The 19,545-nt window shown below is 39.2% G+C and overlaps 2 protein-coding genes across 2 annotated transcripts; both read right to left on the reverse strand.

Moving 5' to 3' along the window:
* Nucleotides 1–4,141: 4,141 nt before the first annotated feature.
* Nucleotides 4,142–11,511, reverse strand: ccdc69 (coiled-coil domain containing 69). Its single transcript, XM_062475849.1, has 9 exons — nucleotides 11,426–11,511; nucleotides 8,351–8,414; nucleotides 7,679–7,857; nucleotides 6,874–6,961; nucleotides 6,714–6,787; nucleotides 6,215–6,316; nucleotides 5,884–6,003; nucleotides 5,693–5,790; nucleotides 4,142–5,315 (listed from the first exon to the last, which is right to left on the reverse strand). Exons 1-9 carry the CDS (start codon nucleotides 11,444–11,446, stop codon nucleotides 5,147–5,149), a joined length of 915 nt encoding a protein of 304 aa, XP_062331833.1. The 5' UTR covers nucleotides 11,447–11,511; the 3' UTR covers nucleotides 4,142–5,146.
* A 2,461-nt stretch (nucleotides 11,512–13,972) lies between these two features.
* Nucleotides 13,973–17,202, reverse strand: gm2a (ganglioside GM2 activator). Its single transcript, XM_062476803.1, has 4 exons — nucleotides 16,964–17,202; nucleotides 16,719–16,871; nucleotides 15,497–15,679; nucleotides 13,973–14,996 (listed from the first exon to the last, which is right to left on the reverse strand). Exons 1-4 carry the CDS (start codon nucleotides 17,069–17,071, stop codon nucleotides 14,838–14,840), a joined length of 603 nt encoding a protein of 200 aa, XP_062332787.1. The 5' UTR covers nucleotides 17,072–17,202; the 3' UTR covers nucleotides 13,973–14,837.
* Between the last annotated feature and the right edge of the window lie 2,343 nt (nucleotides 17,203–19,545).

The following is a 19,545-nucleotide window of genomic DNA, read 5'->3' on the forward strand; positions in this document are numbered from 1 at the left end:
ACCAAAGTGCACTCAACAGGGGACTCCATTAAGTTGGTAAAGGAAACTCTCTAGAGGCCCAAACACATGGGCTTGTACCTCCTGGACTTTCTATCCATCTAATTACCATTTCACATAGACCCATAATATCACCCCTATGTGGATGGTTCTAAGCCCCTACTGAACCAGTGGTAAAACAGCCCCCCAGCTAGTTAGCTCTGTTGTGGTGCACGGTTCAACAACACAGAACATGGAGGTGGTCAGTCAGTTGATCTCCACTTGATCAGGCTTGAAGATATAGAACCACTAATCAGCTTCACGATACAGAATAATAAAATACTGTATTGTGAACTATTACAATGGGTTACCTGATCGAGTCCATATATTTTTCTCAGTAGATTCTAACTATAACAGCATACAAATTATTTAGATGCAGTATTTCTACTCTTAACCTTAACTCTAAGAAACTGAGTAAAATCTTTGTTAGCACTGATAATGCCTAATACTTTTACAGCATAAGTAGTAGTTACCCTTTCAGTTTTAAGGAAACCCCCTATTCCTACGTGTTTTACTGAGAAAATCCTTTTAGAAAGTGGACAATCATACTGTCTTAAGACTCAGAGATGATAACATGTTGGCCTTCTGTACCAGACAACTACTGGTAGGTGTAGTTGTTCTAGACACATCATAGCTATGGGGCTAGGATACTTAGCATTTAAAGAATAATTGATGTGTTGTTGTCAAGGACAAATTGCTCCAGGAGTAGTAGCAGCAGTAGCAAAAATCTATTTCTTACATGTTTTCACCTGTAGGACAACTATGCCAAAAATGTCATAACTCATTATGTCCTGGGGCATTCTCAGACATAGCACATATACGATTGCTGATGTGGAGTCTGATTAATGAGAAGTACACACAAGTAGCTCACATTCACCATATCAGCGACACTATCTATGAGTGTATTTTGTATTTGTTAATAATTGACACAGTGCTTCCATTGACAGGCAGAGAGAGTGAAGTGTTGGCAGATTGGTGGGAAGATTAATGACAGAGTTAATACACACAATTCATTGTTCCTTAAGTACAGTTTATGTGGTAAATTAACTTTGAAAGCAGCACGCTAGATAACTGTCTTAGAAATGGCAAAGTGTCTTCAGAAATAAAATACTTTGTTCTTGGAAGTGAAAATGTAAAAAAGAAACTCTATTACTGAGTAAGTACTGAGTTGGTTCATTTCATACAGTATCTATGACAAATTAAAGTGGCCCACATAGCTCCTTACTCATCTTTTGACTGTGCTGTTACATGCTCAGCCATGGTGTGGGAGGGATGTACTGCAGATTGACAAGCACCTATAAAGTCACCTAATTATTGTTTGTCTATTGATTTATCCAAATGTTTTAGGGTTACACGGTGTCATCAAACCAACTGATTTTATATGAAAATCTACTGTAACCGACTCGGAAGAAAATTAAGTAAAATTGTACATTGTTATATAGAAAACCAATATCAAGAATTATTAGATGATAGGCTACACATGCACTACAATGTGTTGGATAAAGGATACAACAGTATATGATCAACTAAATGTACTGGCAATCCAAAGCCATCAGACAATTGCTCAAGCTTGCAGGAGAAACAGTGTAAACTGGGTGTGAGTCTGGCCATCTGTAAATGATCTGATGCCTAAAGGAGCACATGGCTCTGGCCCTTCTGCCAGTTGTACCACAGCTAGGGCCTGGTGCTCATGGCTGAAGAGGGTTTCCTCAACCCTCTCACTCTTATTCACTCGGCACAGGATATGTTACTTCTAAACTGCAGTTCCAGTACTTAGGCTAAATGACTGAGTGAGCTGGACATGGTGTGAAACATAATAACCACAAGCGTTTGCATTTATTTATTTCAACCAATGTCCTGATTTGTTGAGTGCAATGCACTATGCTTATTGAAAGAGAGAACAAGAGCAAGAGTAAGAGAGAGAGAGAGAGAGAGAGAGAGAGAGAGAGAGAGAGAGAGAGAGAGAGAGAGAGAGAGAGAGAGAGAGAGAGAGAGAGAGAGAGAGAGAGAGAGAGAGAGAGAGAGAGAGAGAGAGAGAGAGAGAGGAGAGAGAGAGAGAGAGAGAGAGAGAGAGAGAGAGAGCAGGCATAGTAATAGGGATGGTGGTGGGGTAGCTACACCTTTTTTACTTCAAAGCTGTTTTCCCCAGGGTGCAATTTTCACCTTTCTTGTTCTAAGCAAACATGACAAAAAACACCTTCACTACCACAAATAGCAGCCAGCAATAACCTGGAAACGTGCATGCTGTTTTAATTTCTAATTTCCCACTTGGTAATTTAGGTGATTATCTTTACTGTAATAAAATAATGGAAATTGCAATGATAAATAAGATCACTGAGGAGAATATCCCAGACATAATCAGTCATGAAGACATGCTAACAGATGTAACAATTATTTTCACCATTGTTAATGAATAGAGACCTTTTTTGCAGAGCAATTAGAGCATTATAGACAAAGGGACTGGTACAGGGAGTCATATTCACAGGGCTAATAATGCTCAGCGGGACCTGTACAATTCAGGTGTGTTCAAAACACACCTCACCCCATTTCCTGTCTCACCCCTCAAAGAAATCTCAACAGTAGATTAGTTGAGAGCTGGGGCTAATCTGTCAAGAGTCTTGGGAGCTTTGTGATTGTATGCTACATGGATTCTTTGGGTTTTCTAAGAAGATTTTTTTAACGTTTTTTTGATAACCTTAAATAATAATCATGTTTGCGTGTTTTATTTTAACAGTTAAATAATCATTAGAATAATTTGTGATCAATTAGGGTTTGCATGAACTGTCACTTTAGAAACTAGCTTCCTTTGATGAAACATTTCTCAATATTTCTTTTTTACTGAACAGTACAATAGCAAAACCTTCATCTCTGCATGTTTACAACTTAAGAACCCTTAAACCTAAGAAAACGATTTTCAGAATTTTCGATTTTAACAATGATTGCAAAATGTGGTTGTATTTGGCTGGTTACTAACCTAAGATCCTTCCTCTGCCTTCCCCAACGTGTCTCACTTTGTGCCGCTTTGGCTATTCTATTACATACATGGTTCTCGTATGCTTAAAAACAAATAAAGAGCTTACCGAGGGGACATGCAACTAACTTAACTTAAAACTTAAAACACTTTACTTAACTAGAGTATTGTTTTGCTTTGTGGTAGTCTGATTGATATCCTCACAGAAAGTATGGCCCATGTGTATGCGGATGTGGTGGGGGCTTGTCTCATGCACACACCTTTCACCGTTCGAAAGAGGTGCTTCCAGGTGGCTGTGAAGTGCCCTGGGAACACTGTGACATCATAGTAGGGGTCTGACCCTCCGTTAGCGAGGTGCCTCACCGGGTATTGTCTTGACTTGTCAAACATCCATTGACATAGTGATCCTTTTACATCCGCTCAACGCTTCTGAGACAAGACACACACACAGAGGAGGCCGTCTGCCCCACTTTAACTTCTATACAGACAAGACTCGAGTTAAGGTGCAGGGGTAGGTGGATCTCAGAAGTCACCAATAAATCTGTCAATCACTTCACCCTTGTATCCTGTTTTGTGTTTGAACTCCTATTATATTGGTAATGCAGTCGACATACATTTTGTTACATAGATCCATGTTATCCTAAACTCTTTTTAAGTATCAAGTATCAAGTGAGTGAATGACGTCTTTAGGATAAATAGGAAAAACGTTAATAGATAGCTGTGGAACCACATCCAAGTCATGCATCAACAAACTTGTCATGTTCCATACAGATACTGTCTTTTTAAAAACTTATTTTTAATCAACCTGCCGCACTAAATAGGTTTAGACAATTAACTGTCCTCTCCTGCCCCTTAGTGGAAACAAAGGTGAACTGAAGACAATTACTATCAATTAATTATATTCATATACTGTGAGCACAAAACATAATGTGACCAATCATTAGAGGGAAGTGTTGTGTAATAATTAATTTAATGTCAGAGGCGTAGTAAAACGTCTATCATAACTGAACTTTTAATTTGTTGGAAATAATGCATCTTTAGCTTACCACAGGGCAAAATAAAATCTCTGTCTGCCAGTACTGAAAAGGAAACTAAAAAACTAAGTGTATTTAATATGGTAAAGAAAACAAGATATCGTGCTGTAAGATTTAATTATACTTCTCAACACCTTCAATAAACTCTTATCAAAGCAGCTTGATATTTGACTTGCATCACATCAACTAAAGACATTGACTCAAGTCCAGTATTAATTTTCTGTCAAAGTAAAATGTGGTAGGGCTGATGACACACTACATAAACACCCTTAGTCATTAAAAAGAAAATAAATGAAAACGTAAAACTGAATAAGCATGAACACATTTCCATTTAAAATCAAGAATGAAAATCTCTGTCAAACACTATTAGTTCAACATGGATTAAAAAGTGCTAGTGCATATTAATACAAAAAAAATTAAATACAAAAAAACAACACCAATAACTGCTTTTGGTTTGTTGTAATTGGGCAATTTTCCTTAATAGCAAGACAAAAAAGATATTTCACAGAACAAACAAATGTACCAAGACAAACAGTAGTAAACAGTTTACATGTTGTAACAGCTACAGTTGCAATGCTACCTATCCAGTTGACAATGCAGTTATTCAATCATCTACAATGTCTAGTTCAGGTGCACACTGAACATTACATCAGAACCAGAAGAAAGTGAATGTGTCCACTGCGATGAGTTAAAAGAAAGGCACAGGTAATTCAACAAAAAAAACAACATGTGCTACTGTACATGTTGACACATGTCTATGTGTAATACACCTCCAGTACTCGGAGCACTAGTGTAACTGAACAGCGTTAGTTCGTCTTGTAGAACATAATCCTAAAACTTGCATTTGAAGATAATTAATCTCTAGCGTCTACCTTGACACTTCTCCAGAGTCTGAGAAACGTAACTTATTTAATTGGCCACTGACCCAATAGTACAGCTGGTAGAAGTTGCTGAAAGAATCCACTTGTGCTGGTATTGTTCAGTATATAAACAGTAACTGATTCAATTTGAGTTCCTAGAAGCGTTGGGTTTACCTAGAACAACTAGGCTTAAAATGGATGATCTTGAAACGTTCACTGGTTATGCCAAATACGGTATGGTAGGGTCATCTGGGGGCTAGCTCAGCCACGACGGCTGAAAGGTGGATGGAGGGGCAGGAGTCCCTGTGCTTCAGCTTAAACATGAGTTCTTCTTTATCTTGGCTAAGCCTCTGGCTGAGATGAGACTGCCTCTCTAGCTCCCCCTGCTGTTCCTGCTGCTTCTTTGACAGCTGCCTGGTTAGGGAAGAACAGACCAAAAAAATTGGATATGTCTGACAACTGATGACAAACGGTATGGGCAACATCATGTCATCAACACATCTCAGTCATTTTATGTCCATATTCACCATTCGTCACAGGGCTATCAACTGTATTTAAAAGACTTGCATAAATGTACATGGAAAGTGAAATGTGTGAGGTTTACAACTACATACTGTGGGTATATCCGAGGTACTAACATTACAACACTATGACTGCAACACTGGTTTCATAGCGAATCAAATAAATCAAGCTTATCAAGACTTCAATGGTATTTACCCCAACTAGAATAACAGAGGTTTCCATGGAGGTGATATTTTTTAACAAATGATAGTGATGTAATAAAAACATACTGTATAAGGCTTTGATAGTTGTCAACGCGAATCCTGAGGTCCTCATTTTGTTGTAGAAGATGTATAACTTGATCTTCTAATGACAGGTTTTTCTCCACCTAGAACATGTCACATCAGTGTTGAGCTCCTATCAAATGAGGATTGAAGGATGCAATGCAGAAGTATCTAAAACAGTTTAAACCAGTCTTTACCAAGTCCTCCATCTGTAGCAGCTTGTTTCCCTGCTCCTGAACACACCGAGTTTTCATCTCGATCACAAACAACAGACTCTCCTGCTCTGACTCCCAGAATGCACCAGGACTGCCATGGGCCTAGAGAATGTTGTATTAATTCATAAGATAAGAATCACATTTTAATGGTGTGGAATAATTTTTTATAACATAACAAGCCTCAAAAACGAACTATGGCCAAAACCAATTCTACATGTTGAATCTGCCAGACAGCTGGCAGATTCAATGTCCAATGTCTCCACTGTCCCACCGCCATTGTCTTTTTACCATAACAGACAAAAACAATACGCACCTGAATGTTTCTTTGAAGGTCCTTCTTGAACGTTGACTCCTTTACTCTCCTTTTAATTTCATCGAAAACCTTGAGCTCTGCAGTCAACACCTCAATCTTTGCCTTTAATGGGATACATAAGTTGCCATAACAATTCTCTAAGAAATCAAAGGAAAAGAGTTGGACTGGTAACAAATATCTAGTCTTTTTGGAAACAAGATAAAAAAGATGATCCTGTAATCATAATTAAGAACTATGTAACAATGTGTACAGTAGAGTAACAGGTGTTGAAAAAGGTGTAATAGCGGTGTACAGGAATAAAACGTTTTTGTGCATCGGTAAAGTTAGGGTTGTGGTGGTCATTTGAATTTGAGTGAGTTGATGTTGTGATGACATGGTGGAAACATTAGCAATCCTTTTTTTAAATATTTTATGCAAGTGCCGACCAACTACCACAAACGCTGTGTAATAACGACAGATTAATTATTATTTAGAACATAAAGTAATAATACACACACACCTTCAACACATTCTCAGTTGCTTGGTAGGTTTCAGTTAACAAAGTCTTCTCTTCACAGTGTATCCTTCTAAGTTCTGGAAAGTAAAGGGTTTGGGTTAGGAGTCATTAGCTAAACCTGGGTCAGATTCTAAGTTCACAAGGTTGGGCCTGTGGTTCTTACCCTCCACCTCCTTCTGGTGTTCCTCAGAGGCTTTCTTGAATTTCTCGTCATGATGGATGTTCAGTTCTGTAACTGTTTCAGTCTTCACCTGGAGAAAGACAGATTAAGGAAAATAGACAGGAGATAAAGATTAAGGGCCGAATGAATGATGACAGTAAGCAGGGGAGACAGGGTCAAGATAAACTAAGTAAAAGGTACAAAGACAACTACATTGGGTACAACAGTCTCAGTCAGTGGCACTTTTCTGTAGAGCAAGAGCAGAGGAGGTTTATGCTGCAGAATCTTGCTCAACTTAATCCTTTCCTCTTGCATTGATGCATCACCAAGTTCTCTTGCTCAGTCTGTACTAGTGTAGCCACCCTAAAGCTGGGGCTGAGTCGCTGAAGACTTCCACGTCCCATCCCAAAGGACAGAGTGACTTCCTGCATGTACAGAACTCAGTGTGGCCACTGAGGAGACTAGGGAAGGAAACTTTGCTTAACTCCAGCTTCATGAGTGGAGTGGAGCCACATATAAATCTGCACCCTGCTGCTCTCTGCTGATTTAAAAAAAGAAATCCTTCGGAAGACAGAATGAGGGGCTGCTTTTACTGGATAGTTTTGGGGAGCACAGGTCAGGGGCCTGGGGGCAAGGTGCATACAAAGTCTAGCTATACATAGGTTTTCTCTGGCTACATTACCTGGGCAGCATGGGCTCCACTCAAAACTAGAATTACATAACTCTGATAACTATTGTTCTGTTGGCAGCACAGGGCCATTAACATAAAATTTGGCCTTATATTAAACTAGATTTAAATTATCTTCACCTTGTCAGAAATGTTCTGAACCAACGCACAGAACTCTCCGAGGGAATATCCCTTCAGTAGCTCTGCCCTCTCCTGGTTACCACTGGCAGCCTGCACCTCTGTCAGGATCTTCAGCTGCCACTCATTACCTTCCAACTGCTTCTCCATATCCGTGCCCGACTCCTCCAAGGGAACTTTACCTAAAACACACACACACACACTTAAAACCAACACCTACAATAATCTTCTGCTAACCCCAAGTAACCTTTACAAATCATAAATCATTAGACAGAAATAGATAGAACCCCAAGGAGAAATAATTTGGGACATGACTAAACAACATGAAACAGTACACGGGAGCAGTGAAACAGATCATCATCACCCACTTCCTATATTCAGTAAGTGCAGCTGGGGACTGACGAAGGGCAACTGAGGTGTCTGCACTAACCTCTTGTTCAAATTGAGATAGGTGTGGAGCAAAGATCCCAAACTACAATGTGTGTCCCTGTCCAGTTACTTTTTGATTTCACCATTTTTTTTTTTATTGTGCAAAATGATGCATTACTGTAAAAGACATTCAGACATAGAAGCAGTCAGCGAGTGAGTCATGAAAACGGGCTGTGTTGTGTGTCGCATTATGATCTCATGATGTACAACCTGTCACACAGCAGTGCTGAACAGGAAACCACTCACCACCATTTTGATGACTTTCAGCCTCCTTCAGCCCCGTCTCTCCCCGTTTTACTTTTGTCTTCTTCTGAAATGGAACGGAGAACGGACAAAGAATAAATGGGGGAAAATGACAAGTGTCATTTCATACCAACAAACAACAAGCCCTGACAAGAGAGTGAGGTGTCAATGAATTTGAGAACCTCCCAGAAGAACCTCTACATCTACAGCACTACACCAGTGAGGCCTTTATCAAATTAGCCAGACAAAAGTCACTTGAGTAAAAGGTAGGCTACATGACAGCCTGCTTAGGCGTTTGAGAAAAGGCACTAAGAGTTCATGGATCATGAGAAACAATTGTTTGTTCTGATGAAACCAAGATTAGGCATGCGTGCCAAGTATCACATCTGGAGGAAACCTGGAGGAATCAGCTGGCAGGCATCCCCTTTGTTTATGTGGCAATAACTGGGACACTAGTCAGGATCGAGGACAAGGTGAACAGAACAAAGTACAGTGAGGTCTTTGATGAAAACCTGTTCCAGAGCACTTATGACCCAAGTGACGGTTAGGGAATCGGGCTAGTAATCATAAGGTTGCCGGTTCGATTCTTGGCCGTGAAAAATGATGTTGTGTCCTTGCGCAAGGCACTTCACCCTACTTGCCTCGGGGGGAATGTCCCTGTACCTACTGTAAGTCGCTTTGGATAAGAGTGTAACTACTCTTAAATGTAAATAACAAATCTGTGAATGTTCTAGAGTGGCCAGAGCTAGGACTTCAACCTAATCGAGATCTCGAGACCAGAAAGTTTAGGGTCTCTGCAGATCTTCTCACCTTCTCTTTTTGTTGGAGACAATGTGACTATTATCTAATGTATCTAAGCACAATCATCAAGTTGTCCACTGGTAAGAAACATCCAAATGTCAGAATAAATACAAGTCTTATATCGTTCTTGTAATACAATGATATATACTCCATTTAGTAGTGTGCTTCCTAGCATGATGTTCTGAGCACCATTTAGCCTGTGCCAACCACAGAAGTCTTTGTTTTGTTAGTAACTGGAGCAGTAAGGGCGCTTATGAAATCTGCCTGCTGATGGGCACTTGACCCATATCGCCAATACCAGGGTGATTATTCTCCACATGACTGGAACTGAAATCCTTCTCAATTATGTAACATTTTAAGGATAATTTGGTGAGGAGAGATACGTTTCCACAAAGTGATGGATAATATTAGGGCCACTAGGAAACTACCAGACGATACAAACAGAACCTTTATGGCATTACAGTCTACTTCTCAAAAGTGGTCACAGGTTCATATTAGTTTGTTTAAACTGCTACACGACAGTAACATGTCCAGTAATACCAACAGACTGTTAAAACTAAAGGCCTCCCGTCAAGTCTTTTGCAATACTTAGGCCTCGTTCAGCCACGATCTGTCTAAAACCTGTATTTTTCCTTTCGCCACCGCCATATTACAACTTGTAAAAAATTCCCTAGAACATGAGGAATATAGAGAGCCTATAAACATCATCGTCCTGTTCACATACAGACTTGTATTGTCAAGTTTAACATACAGCAGATATATTTTCATATCTTTCATATCTAAAATGCTCCTAAACAGAGGGGTCCTCTAGAAACATGTTGAGGAGGGTTGGAACGTTTATTTGACACCCAACCATAAATCAACCATAGACATCTTTCCACAACATTTTTTACATTTGGACGTTGCAGTGTTCTTCCCATGAACCCTCAGCGGAAAGAAAATCCCAGAGACATGGTAGAATGTACACTCCAAAAGCTAATGGATGTCTCTTTACGTCTACTACAGTGCACCGTTAGGATTTATGCGGTGTGACCTTTATGATAAATATTTGCACTTAGTTCAACGTCCACAAAACATTTTCCAGAAAAGATTGTTTTTTCTTGTTGAATAAGGTAAACAAAATCTGACTCATATCCACTTGGAATTATATGACTAATATTGTAGGGACCAGCCAGGCTACACTACTTGTTTGAAGAGTGGCTGGTTAGTTGGAGGGAGTGAGGTTTTATCAGTATTGGTTGCTAAGAGAACAATGATTTATAAGCACCTTGTAAATACTTTGACCAGTTATCTATCCTGTTGCAGAACAATAAACGTATACTCCTGTCTAAGATGAAAAAGTTTAAGTCACTAGGTCAACTGCTACATTCTATGAAAATTAAGCTGAATCAAAATCAATCCTTGATTGACTATTCAAAAGGTGGCATAGAAGGTGTAGGTACCATTACTGTGTACTTTACTCTTGACTAAATTTGTACTGCACCAAGAAAGGAATTTGATTAATATAGTAGTTTTAAGAATGAATGTGGATGAAACAGCTTTTCACTAGAGAACTATGGAATGTCCCAACTTGATATGGAATGTCCCAACAGTCTTACACACAATCCAACCAACCTTCTAAAAGTAACAGCTTTGAGTGCACCAAGTGCTCTAAAATTAAAAACAACACTTTTTGATATGGCTCTTATAAGGTTTATAACAAAATCCTGTGAGGTGGATAGGCCAATTTAATTTCGTTTCATAGGCCATGACATATACAAAATGTCAAATAAATTGTATTCAGCAGATGAGAAACACATGACAAAGATGCTTAGTTATCAAAGACAGCATTGTTTAAAATTGATTATTCTATTTTAAAATAACGGGTTGCCGCATAAGCCTCAAAAGTAGACAACAAAAAGTAAAGATAACATTGCAACGATTGGAAACAGATGAGCGGAAATGTGTAAACCAATCAAAACTTGTAGTAAAAATCAGTAGGCCTAAACGTGTGAAGTAGTGCAAGTTGCACTGTAACTTTAGGGAGTTTACATAACTTGAGGGAAATTGCTTGCATCATTTACAAAGTTAATTTCCTACATCATCTAGCTGTATCCCGCTATCGTGAGTGACTGCCGCCCGCGATGCGATAATGGCAGCTGAGGGGAAGAAAGGTTTGCTGGCTAATTAACTTTCTTTGAAACTGCAAGACTTAATATGGTAGCCTACATGAGATTTTTTATACAGCTTGAGATCTACGTAACATTAATTTTTGCTAGTGCTAACATTGCCACGCACCTTACTGTGGTAGCAACCCATGCCTTGTCCCTCCGCGTCTGCTCCTTCAACCCTTAAAAGGTAGTTGTTTTGTCAATTTACAAACACTCAAATGGGCGGATCTTTTATAATCCAATTTCAAAGCGTGGACAGCAAGCAGATTTTTTTACTGCGTGGACTGGCGCAAGACGAAGCATGTTCAATGTGCTCGTAGACAGTTCATTGTAGATCAATGAACAGCGCCTAGTTCGCAGAATTTAGACACTTTCATAGCTGCAAAATGTTTTTTTTTTTTTTTTTTTTTTTTTTACCGTAATATAGGCTATAGACTACAGAGTATGCGCAGGGGGCTCGAATCACCATTCCAAAAACACATCTTAGAACATAAACTTTGTAAATCTTCACTGGTGTGACAGACTTACATAAATCAGTAACAATTACTAAATCTGTACTGTTAAATGTATCAAGTTCTCTTCTGTCTATTGTTGGTACATCTGTAATATTGTTAGCGCGCCCTCTGTTGACTGGTGTTGCCAGAAAATGACACTTAGCCTATCTCAAAGAAATTTAAATCTCAGAATCTTGTTCAAGCATGTTTCATTGTGAAAAAGTTTATGGATACTAGTATATAAGCACTAATGAACATCTGAACGCATCAGTAGTCAAGGATTGATTTGGCAAGGAATAAATAATGTAAGTAAGTAAGACTTTATTTATATAGCACGTCATACAAGAATTGTAGCTCAGGGTGCTTTACAGAAAATCAATAGAAACAATAATATGTACTCCTTGGTTGATAATTTCTCAAATGCAAATCAACAGAACACAAATGCAAACTACCCCCAGCACTGATGCTAATGTTGATAACTATATTTTAAAGGATTTAGCTAATTATGAAATTCAATGTGAATCTTCTGCCCAAAATAGACATTTTCTTTTCAAGCCAACTGTAACACCAACTTCCTTCCTCTCCACAGATGTGCCAGTCTATCTTGGGACTGCAGTATTGTTTGTAATAAGCCTTGACAGAAAGCTTTGGAATCTGATTTTGTTTTAGTCAAAACCGCTAACCTATTTATAGGGTTAGCCTCTCGTAATCAGGCATATAAATAAGCAGCAGTTGTTACAGTAAACGTGTGAGAACAGAGTAACTTTCCAAGGGGTAGCAGCTGCACTGGCTTCAGTTACCAAATTTATCTCAACACAAACTGGGCAGACTCATGACTTCTGTCTGATACTGCAGGAAAGCTAAAGGCAACACAACAAACCCATTAGTACAATATTTAATAGTACAATATGGACTGTATATCACTACATCCTCCATTATCTTGGGAACACTTAACATAAAGAAATTATCAAACATATATACACTTCTATACTACAGTTCAAACTAACCTACTAACCATTTCTGAATTCAACCCTTACCGGTTGCACACCAGCAAAGCTGCAGTTGATATATTGAGCATTAATCTGTAGGTGTATAAAAATAAACACTCAGTGAAAACCAGAAAATAGGCATTATTTATATTAAAACTATGTCTTAATAAAAAGGCCAAAATATATTTAATTAGTCCTTGGTTTCAATCGCTGCAAGGTTTGGGTGTAAACCTTTACAAATAAGTGGTGCTGTGCCCAAGGATACAACAGTGACACAATCTTTACAGGCACAATCCATATTCAAATTGCATCCTAAAGCACCTTGGTATAAAGAAAGGGGATGAGGAGCACATCTGCTTACTTCCGTTATTTAGATTTTGGATGGTAGGTGTTAGTGCCAGTTTAAAAAATGGCAAACTGGCCCTTTAACATGGCCACTGAACTCTTGAAAAGGTCTGGGTCTCCTTAGCGGTCTTTCAGATAGCATTCTTTCCATTGCCTGCAACTGAAAGGGAGAGCTTAGATAAGGACACACATGACTGCATGTCCCCTTAAGATACTCCAGACTACACTGATGTTATTGAGCTATTGGTATATGGTGGACAGTAGGTAACTGTTTTGCACCTTGTGATTGGGAGTGAAAATTAGTAAAAAGTTATACGCATGAGTCACAAGGCTTCCTTGGCCAGGAGAAGGAAATACAGAAAACGATTTCCCTTGACATTGCTCAAAGTAGGCAGTTAAGCAAAATTTATGAGTCCACATGAACTCACCTAACAATCATGAGACCTCTGCACTTCCATTAAACCACATTTTACACGTCTTCAACTATTCAGCACACATACACATTTCTGTGCAGTGTCAGATGTGGTATGGGTCAGCGTTGTGGGGTATTCAATCATGTTTATTAATAAGTTTGGGCTACCTGTGGGTGTTTTCCTTCCCATACTAGCAGCCTAAGGATGTACAGTAACTTCAAATTTTTTTCACTTTTCACTCAGTTATATCACTTACAATTGGTCTTAAGCTGAATGAACTAATGATAATTTGTTGGTAAATAGATATTGCTCTTTCTGCAACTCCAAAATGTTTAACAGTTCTTACCCACTATATATCATCACCACCCATTTTACATTTAACAAGGGTACTGTACATGTAATTCTATACCATCTTGTGGCCATACAGAGAATAACAGTCAAATCAAATAATTGGAAAAAGCACTATTGTTTGTTTATTCCGAAAATGTGTACATCTATTGGTTTATAAAGTAGAAAGTTGTTTCAGGCACAAGAACAATGATTCAATGCATTGCGTCAACGCGACATTAGACATGAAGCCTTCTTTTCCATACAAATTAATTGCAGCATTCCCTTTACCAAAAAGTACAGTCTGATAAGTCAATTCAACAAGCTGATTCTGGCTACATTAGACTAAGAGTAGTATAATTAAGGAGCAAACTCTAACAAAAACATCTGATGAACAATCTTGAGAGCTTCAGATAAAAAAGCATGGCACAATAAACAACTCATGAAAAAAAGCTACTTTAAAGCTACTCATCCAGTGATTTTTACCCAGGATATAAAGTAAGTCAATAAGTAACATATACTGTTATCTTTCAATAACTTGCACAAGTAAAGACCAAATAGACATTAGAAATGTATATTTGACATCTATACTATGTCTATTACATTGGACATGTAAGATTTAGTACAGCTCCAATTTCAGGTTCTTTGTAATTGGCTTCATGAGATCAAAAGTTCCCTTAACAGTACCGCAATGTGAATACAGTATCACCCATTGTCAAATGCAACAGTAGCATTTTCCCCACTGACACCTATTCCCAAGCAGGACCGTGCACATTTGCAATACAATTCCCAAGGAGCAGTAACTTTCTGTAATACAAAAGAAGTTATTTATATTCCATTGATAAAATTGGTTATCAAGTTATTGAGTATCTTAATTTCGTACATCTTCACAACAAGGTCCGACTCACCTTAGACTAGTGTGACCAGTGTACAAACCACAACTGACAACAAAGTGCATTAGTAGTCCTGATTTAGTTATTTGAGTGAAGAGACAAGGCAATTTTGAGGCAACCCAACTCTTTTCCCAAGGATTCCAGAACTCCCTGTACTCTGTAGTTTCCATTAGTTAGCCAATAGGGCAGATCCATGTCAGGCAAGTAGAAGTCAGACTCTGGCAAAGAATAGGCCCCCTGAGGAACGAGGAAATAAAACAAAACAAAATGGTAATCTGCAAGTAAGTAGAGAAAACTATGCAAACTATGAGTACTATAAATCCGTAAAGAGAAAATTATGTGGGCAAGAGACAAGATCTGGTGAAACAAGGAAATACACATTTCATTGGTTACTGGACATTGTATTGGGTTATACTCAAGGAAGTGGGTTTTGGACACACCGGTACATACTTCCTTATTTTCTTTGTTGTGTTTGTAACTTACCTTGCTGCCCTAGCATTTGGACAGCACGCACAAATAATGTGCAGAAAGGCCTTGGCTCTACAATACCTTGGCTCTCAAATACTCTATAACATGTATGCTTGCCCGGTCCACTGCTGGTAAATAATTATAAATAATTGAAGACTTTGTCTTCCTCTACATACAAAGTTATAGTTTTAAATATACATGACTAATGTTTGCACAATAATGATTTAAACCATTTTAATATTTGTATTCCTGTGGTCTGACAGACTTACAGCTTTGAAAGGGCAGTGGCAGGGGAGGCCATAGGTGTGTAAAGGCTCTGGGCAGTCCTGTCCTGGTGGAACCGCCATGTTGAGAAGGTCACAGACGTCAGGGTAATGGCAACTGCCTATTTGTTCCAAACATGGCACCTTGACCCAGAAACCAGCCACTTCCTTCTCCAGTGTTACATTCAGCTGCGAGAGGAAAAAAACAATGGTTACACCATCTATACTAAATACAGTATATTGTCTATGGCCCATGGGTTTGGTCAATTTTGTTGATAGCACAAATGGGACTTTGTACTTAGAACTAAAGTTGTTGACAAGATGATACTCACTATAATGATACCTACAGTAGGAGTACAATTATGATTGGCATGATTGAAAAAAGGTCTAATGTAACTATGAAAAAAGGTCTAATGTAACTATATAAAGAGGACAGTGTTACAGTGTTGGATCCATTTCAATGGTGACTATTCGGGGTACCCTGTGTGTAGTCAAAGTGTGGGACTAATTGATACAGGTGTGGAGTATAGCGAGGTCTCTTGTTTTTTTTTACTGTGAGGTGGTGTTTTCAGTGAAGAGAGACTTTGTTACAGCCTAATCAGAAAATAAATAGTGTCATAGCCGACTAAGTTTGAGGCTTTTTGATATTTTTGGAAGGTGAGAACAGATGATCAAAATAGCCTATAGGCTACTGGAAGCACACTATCTACACCGCAGTGTGTCAAGAATGAACGAAATAGAACAGCAGATCAGTTCCTGAAAAAAATGGTTTCTGTTTAAAAACTAGCACAAGTTGTACAGATCAGGTCTTTAGATTATGCAATGCTATTTACAGAATTTTGTTCATGTGGCAGAGGGAGAATAGTCTCAGATAGGTTGGTCATTGGTATACCAGAGTACCTCCACCAACTTTGGTTCACTAAACTAAATTATTATATTTGACTAAGAAACCATCTTTGTGGGGATGAGCCTTAGGGGCAACATTAGGGTTTACAGGACACGCAACACACAAAAGAAATCTAGAGAGCAAGAGGGCTTCTAATGAAGCTTATCTTTATCTTTTACTGATACTTAAGCATTTCAAGTGATGTTATTGCCAGTGTGAAGTTATTTCAACAATTGTCGGTATAGCCTGTGCAAAGGGAAATAATTTAGTCAAACACTAATGCATAACAAATCAGCAAAATAAACAAGGCCATACTACAGCTTTCTATGAAAATCGACTCACAGCAAGGGGCGAGGAAAGTTCCACCTCAGTGGACCCGGACGCGCTGGCCATCAAATCTCCAGGAATAACAATAGGATCGGGCGACAGAGTTAGGGACTTCAGAACAGCTGGATCGTCTGGCTTCCCGCAATTCTTCCAGTCGAAATCCATAATCTATCGATTGAATAGACACCGGCAGTTAATGGTTGGGCAAAGGGCTGAATAGTATGCAAATATACCATTATTAAAACGATGTCACAGCTTACCTTTGCCTTTTTTAAAAGCATTTTCTTGGTTTGCACTTTGCAGCTCCCCTGTGATATGAGAGATTCTGTGATGCAAAGCGCTATCATAAAAGTAATAGAGCGCTTCATAGCGGATAAGTCACCAAACTGTTTTATAAAAACAATGGTAAATGCGATAAGTTTACATTTATCGCACAAGACGCCGTCACAAACGCAAATGACCTGTTTTAACCTACACTTGATGTGTAGGCATGTTTCACATTTCCGCATTTACAGATCACGTGACAAGGGGTGCGTCCCAAAACTAGTTTGAAAATTCTCTACTCGCTCGCTAGCCTACGACTCAATGGCAAAGAGTAGGCTATAGAAGTCTTCTATACTCTTTGTCAATAGCTCCAAACACATACATGAAGGCCTTTTTGCACATTATTTGTGCGTGCTGTCCGAATGCTAGGGCAGCAAGGTAAGTTACAAACACAACAACAAGGACGCGAACAAAGAAAATATGGAAGTATGTACCGGTGTGTCCAAAACCCACTTTCTCAAGTATAACCCAATCACATGTCCAGATCACCTTGTAGCAAAAAAAAGGAGAATGAAAAGAGGAAATTGCTATAAGGATATCAATCCAATTCTGTTTACACAACCCTAAATAGTCTATCCTGGACATAGCATTTGAATTTTGAATGCATTTCAGGTGACCCGCGTCACCTGAAATGCATTCAAAATTCAAATGCAAGTTCATGGGATTCTATGTGGTGATAGAAAGCATAAGTTAAATAAAAAAACGAAATCGAGCATGTTCTTTTCTATACATTAGTAGGTCTGCGCTTGCCTTTTTCCATGTGACTTAGTTGCGACTACTAGTTGGATGCAGAAGTATAGTCATATTAATAATAGTCTTATATTGCACATGTGACATTTGTGGGTTTCACATGTGTGGTTTTCACATGTGAAATTTGTGGTTTTCACATGTAGGCTATCTCGAAATTGTGGATGATGCGTCAGTGAGACTTTTTGTCACTAGGTCCGCCTGCTGGTCAAAATAATGTATAGCGGCCAAAATATGAAAGAGACCCAGCTGATGTGTGTAACAACACTGAAAGTGGAGACTATCAAGTGCCACTTTGTTTGTGAAATCCTCTCACTTAACAGTTGGTGTTGGCATAGTTAGCTAGCCAATTCGTTTAGAAGATACCTTGTTGTAGGCTACCGTGTTATTATTATTCTTTGACTGAGTGAGTGAGAGACAGTCCCTGCATGGTGCAAGAGGACCCACACCTCAAAAAACCTGCACACTGCAGGTTTATAGGTTCAAATAATTTTAGTGCAGTGATAATTAACCAACTGCCCCTTTAAAGAAAGGGCTGCTCTGTGTTGTCATTTATAACTTCAACCCCATCATGCTCCCCTTTGTGTTCCTGCTGCACCATGGCTCCATGCCCACCTTCTGTTACGGTTTATTTGTAGGCAATTCTACTTACAGTATCCCTTTTCTCTCTCTCTCTCTCTCTCTCTCTCTCTCTCTCTCTCTCTCTCTCTCTCTCTCTCTCTCTCTCTCTCTCTCTCTCTCTCTCTCTCTCTCTCTAACTCTCTCTCTCTCTCTCCCCCACTCTCCCTGTTTCTCTGCTTTCTCTCTCCCTCTGTCTCTCTCTGTCTCTCTCCGCCACTCTCCCTCTCCCTGTCTCTCCCTCCGCCACTCTCTCTCTCTCTCTCTCTCTCTCTCTCTCTCCATTTTATGTTTCCTTTCTGCCAGTCTGTGTGTTCACTCTCCATTCAAAATGTAACATCACTGTGGCCTTGTGGTCAGCAAATGCACAATCAGGAACACACAAATCGGCCTGTGGTGTGGCAGCAGGATGTCAGACGTGCCAGAGACAAAATTCCCTTTAGCTGTGTGTATGTGTGTGTGAGTTGGTAGAGTTATGAAGAGGATAATATGGTTTTGACCAACAACAAAAAAATGCAATCTACTAATTACTTGTCCACTTGAAGTTTTTAGTGAAAGCTTTATTTTTCAGGAAAGTTGAAAGTTGATTTGAACGTTAGAATTAGTCAGCTTTCAGAATTACAGATTACAGAAAAAGAGCCAAAAAGCCGAAACCAATATTATGACATCTGATTGGATCTTTGTGGTATAAGTTAAAACACTATTCAAGATTTTTTTTCATTTCACAAGTTTAATTTTCAGAAATATTTCAGAAAATAAACCCACTTACTTTCCCCAAACATCTGACTTTAGTAAAAACAAAAGGCATCAAAATACTGTGCTCTCAACCTTGGAGCCTTGTGTTGGCCCCAGCCCAGAAGACATGGGAATGGGAGAGGGACTGAACGGCTCACAATCTGTTCACATGGGTGTGTGGGTGTGTGTGTGTGTGTGTGTGTGTGTGTGTGTGTGTGTGTGTGTGTGTGTGTGTGTGTGTGTGTGTGTGTGTGTGTGTGTGTGTGTGTGTGTGTGTGTGTGTGTGTGGAGGAAGGGAGACTTGGTGTGCGAAGTGGGAGGGGACTCCTTAGAGAGCATGATGTCTCTCCTGCACACCTAGCTCAGTCCTCCCGAGAAAGGTGCCTAAAGAACTGATGACACAAAGTTTGTGTGTTTT

The sequence above is a fragment of the Osmerus eperlanus genome, chromosome 13 (genome assembly GCF_963692335.1).
Source record: "Osmerus eperlanus chromosome 13, fOsmEpe2.1, whole genome shotgun sequence".
NCBI classification, from domain to species: domain Eukaryota; kingdom Metazoa; phylum Chordata; class Actinopteri; order Osmeriformes; family Osmeridae; genus Osmerus; species Osmerus eperlanus.

Coding starts and splice junctions, on each gene's coding strand:
- ccdc69 (XM_062475849.1), bottom strand. CDS start 11,446: ATGGGTTGCTACCACAGTAAG. Junction 6,962..7,678: donor TTCAGAACATTTCTGACAAG/GTGAAGATAATT, acceptor GTCTTTCTCCAG/GTGAAGACTGAAACAGTTAC. Junction 5,791..5,883: donor TGCTACAGATGGAGGACTTG/GTAAAGACTGGT, acceptor GACATGTTCTAG/GTGGAGAAAAACCTGTCATT.
- gm2a (XM_062476803.1), bottom strand. CDS start 17,071: ATGAAGCGCTCTATTACTTTTATGATAGCGCTTTGCATCACAGAATCT. Junction 16,872..16,963: donor TGCTTTTAAAAAAGGCAAAG/GTAAGCTGTGAC, acceptor TTCAATCGATAG/ATTATGGATTTCGACTGGAA. Junction 15,680..16,718: donor AACTTTCCTCGCCCCTTGCT/GTGAGTCGATTT, acceptor TTCCTCTCGCAG/CTGAATGTAACACTGGAGAA.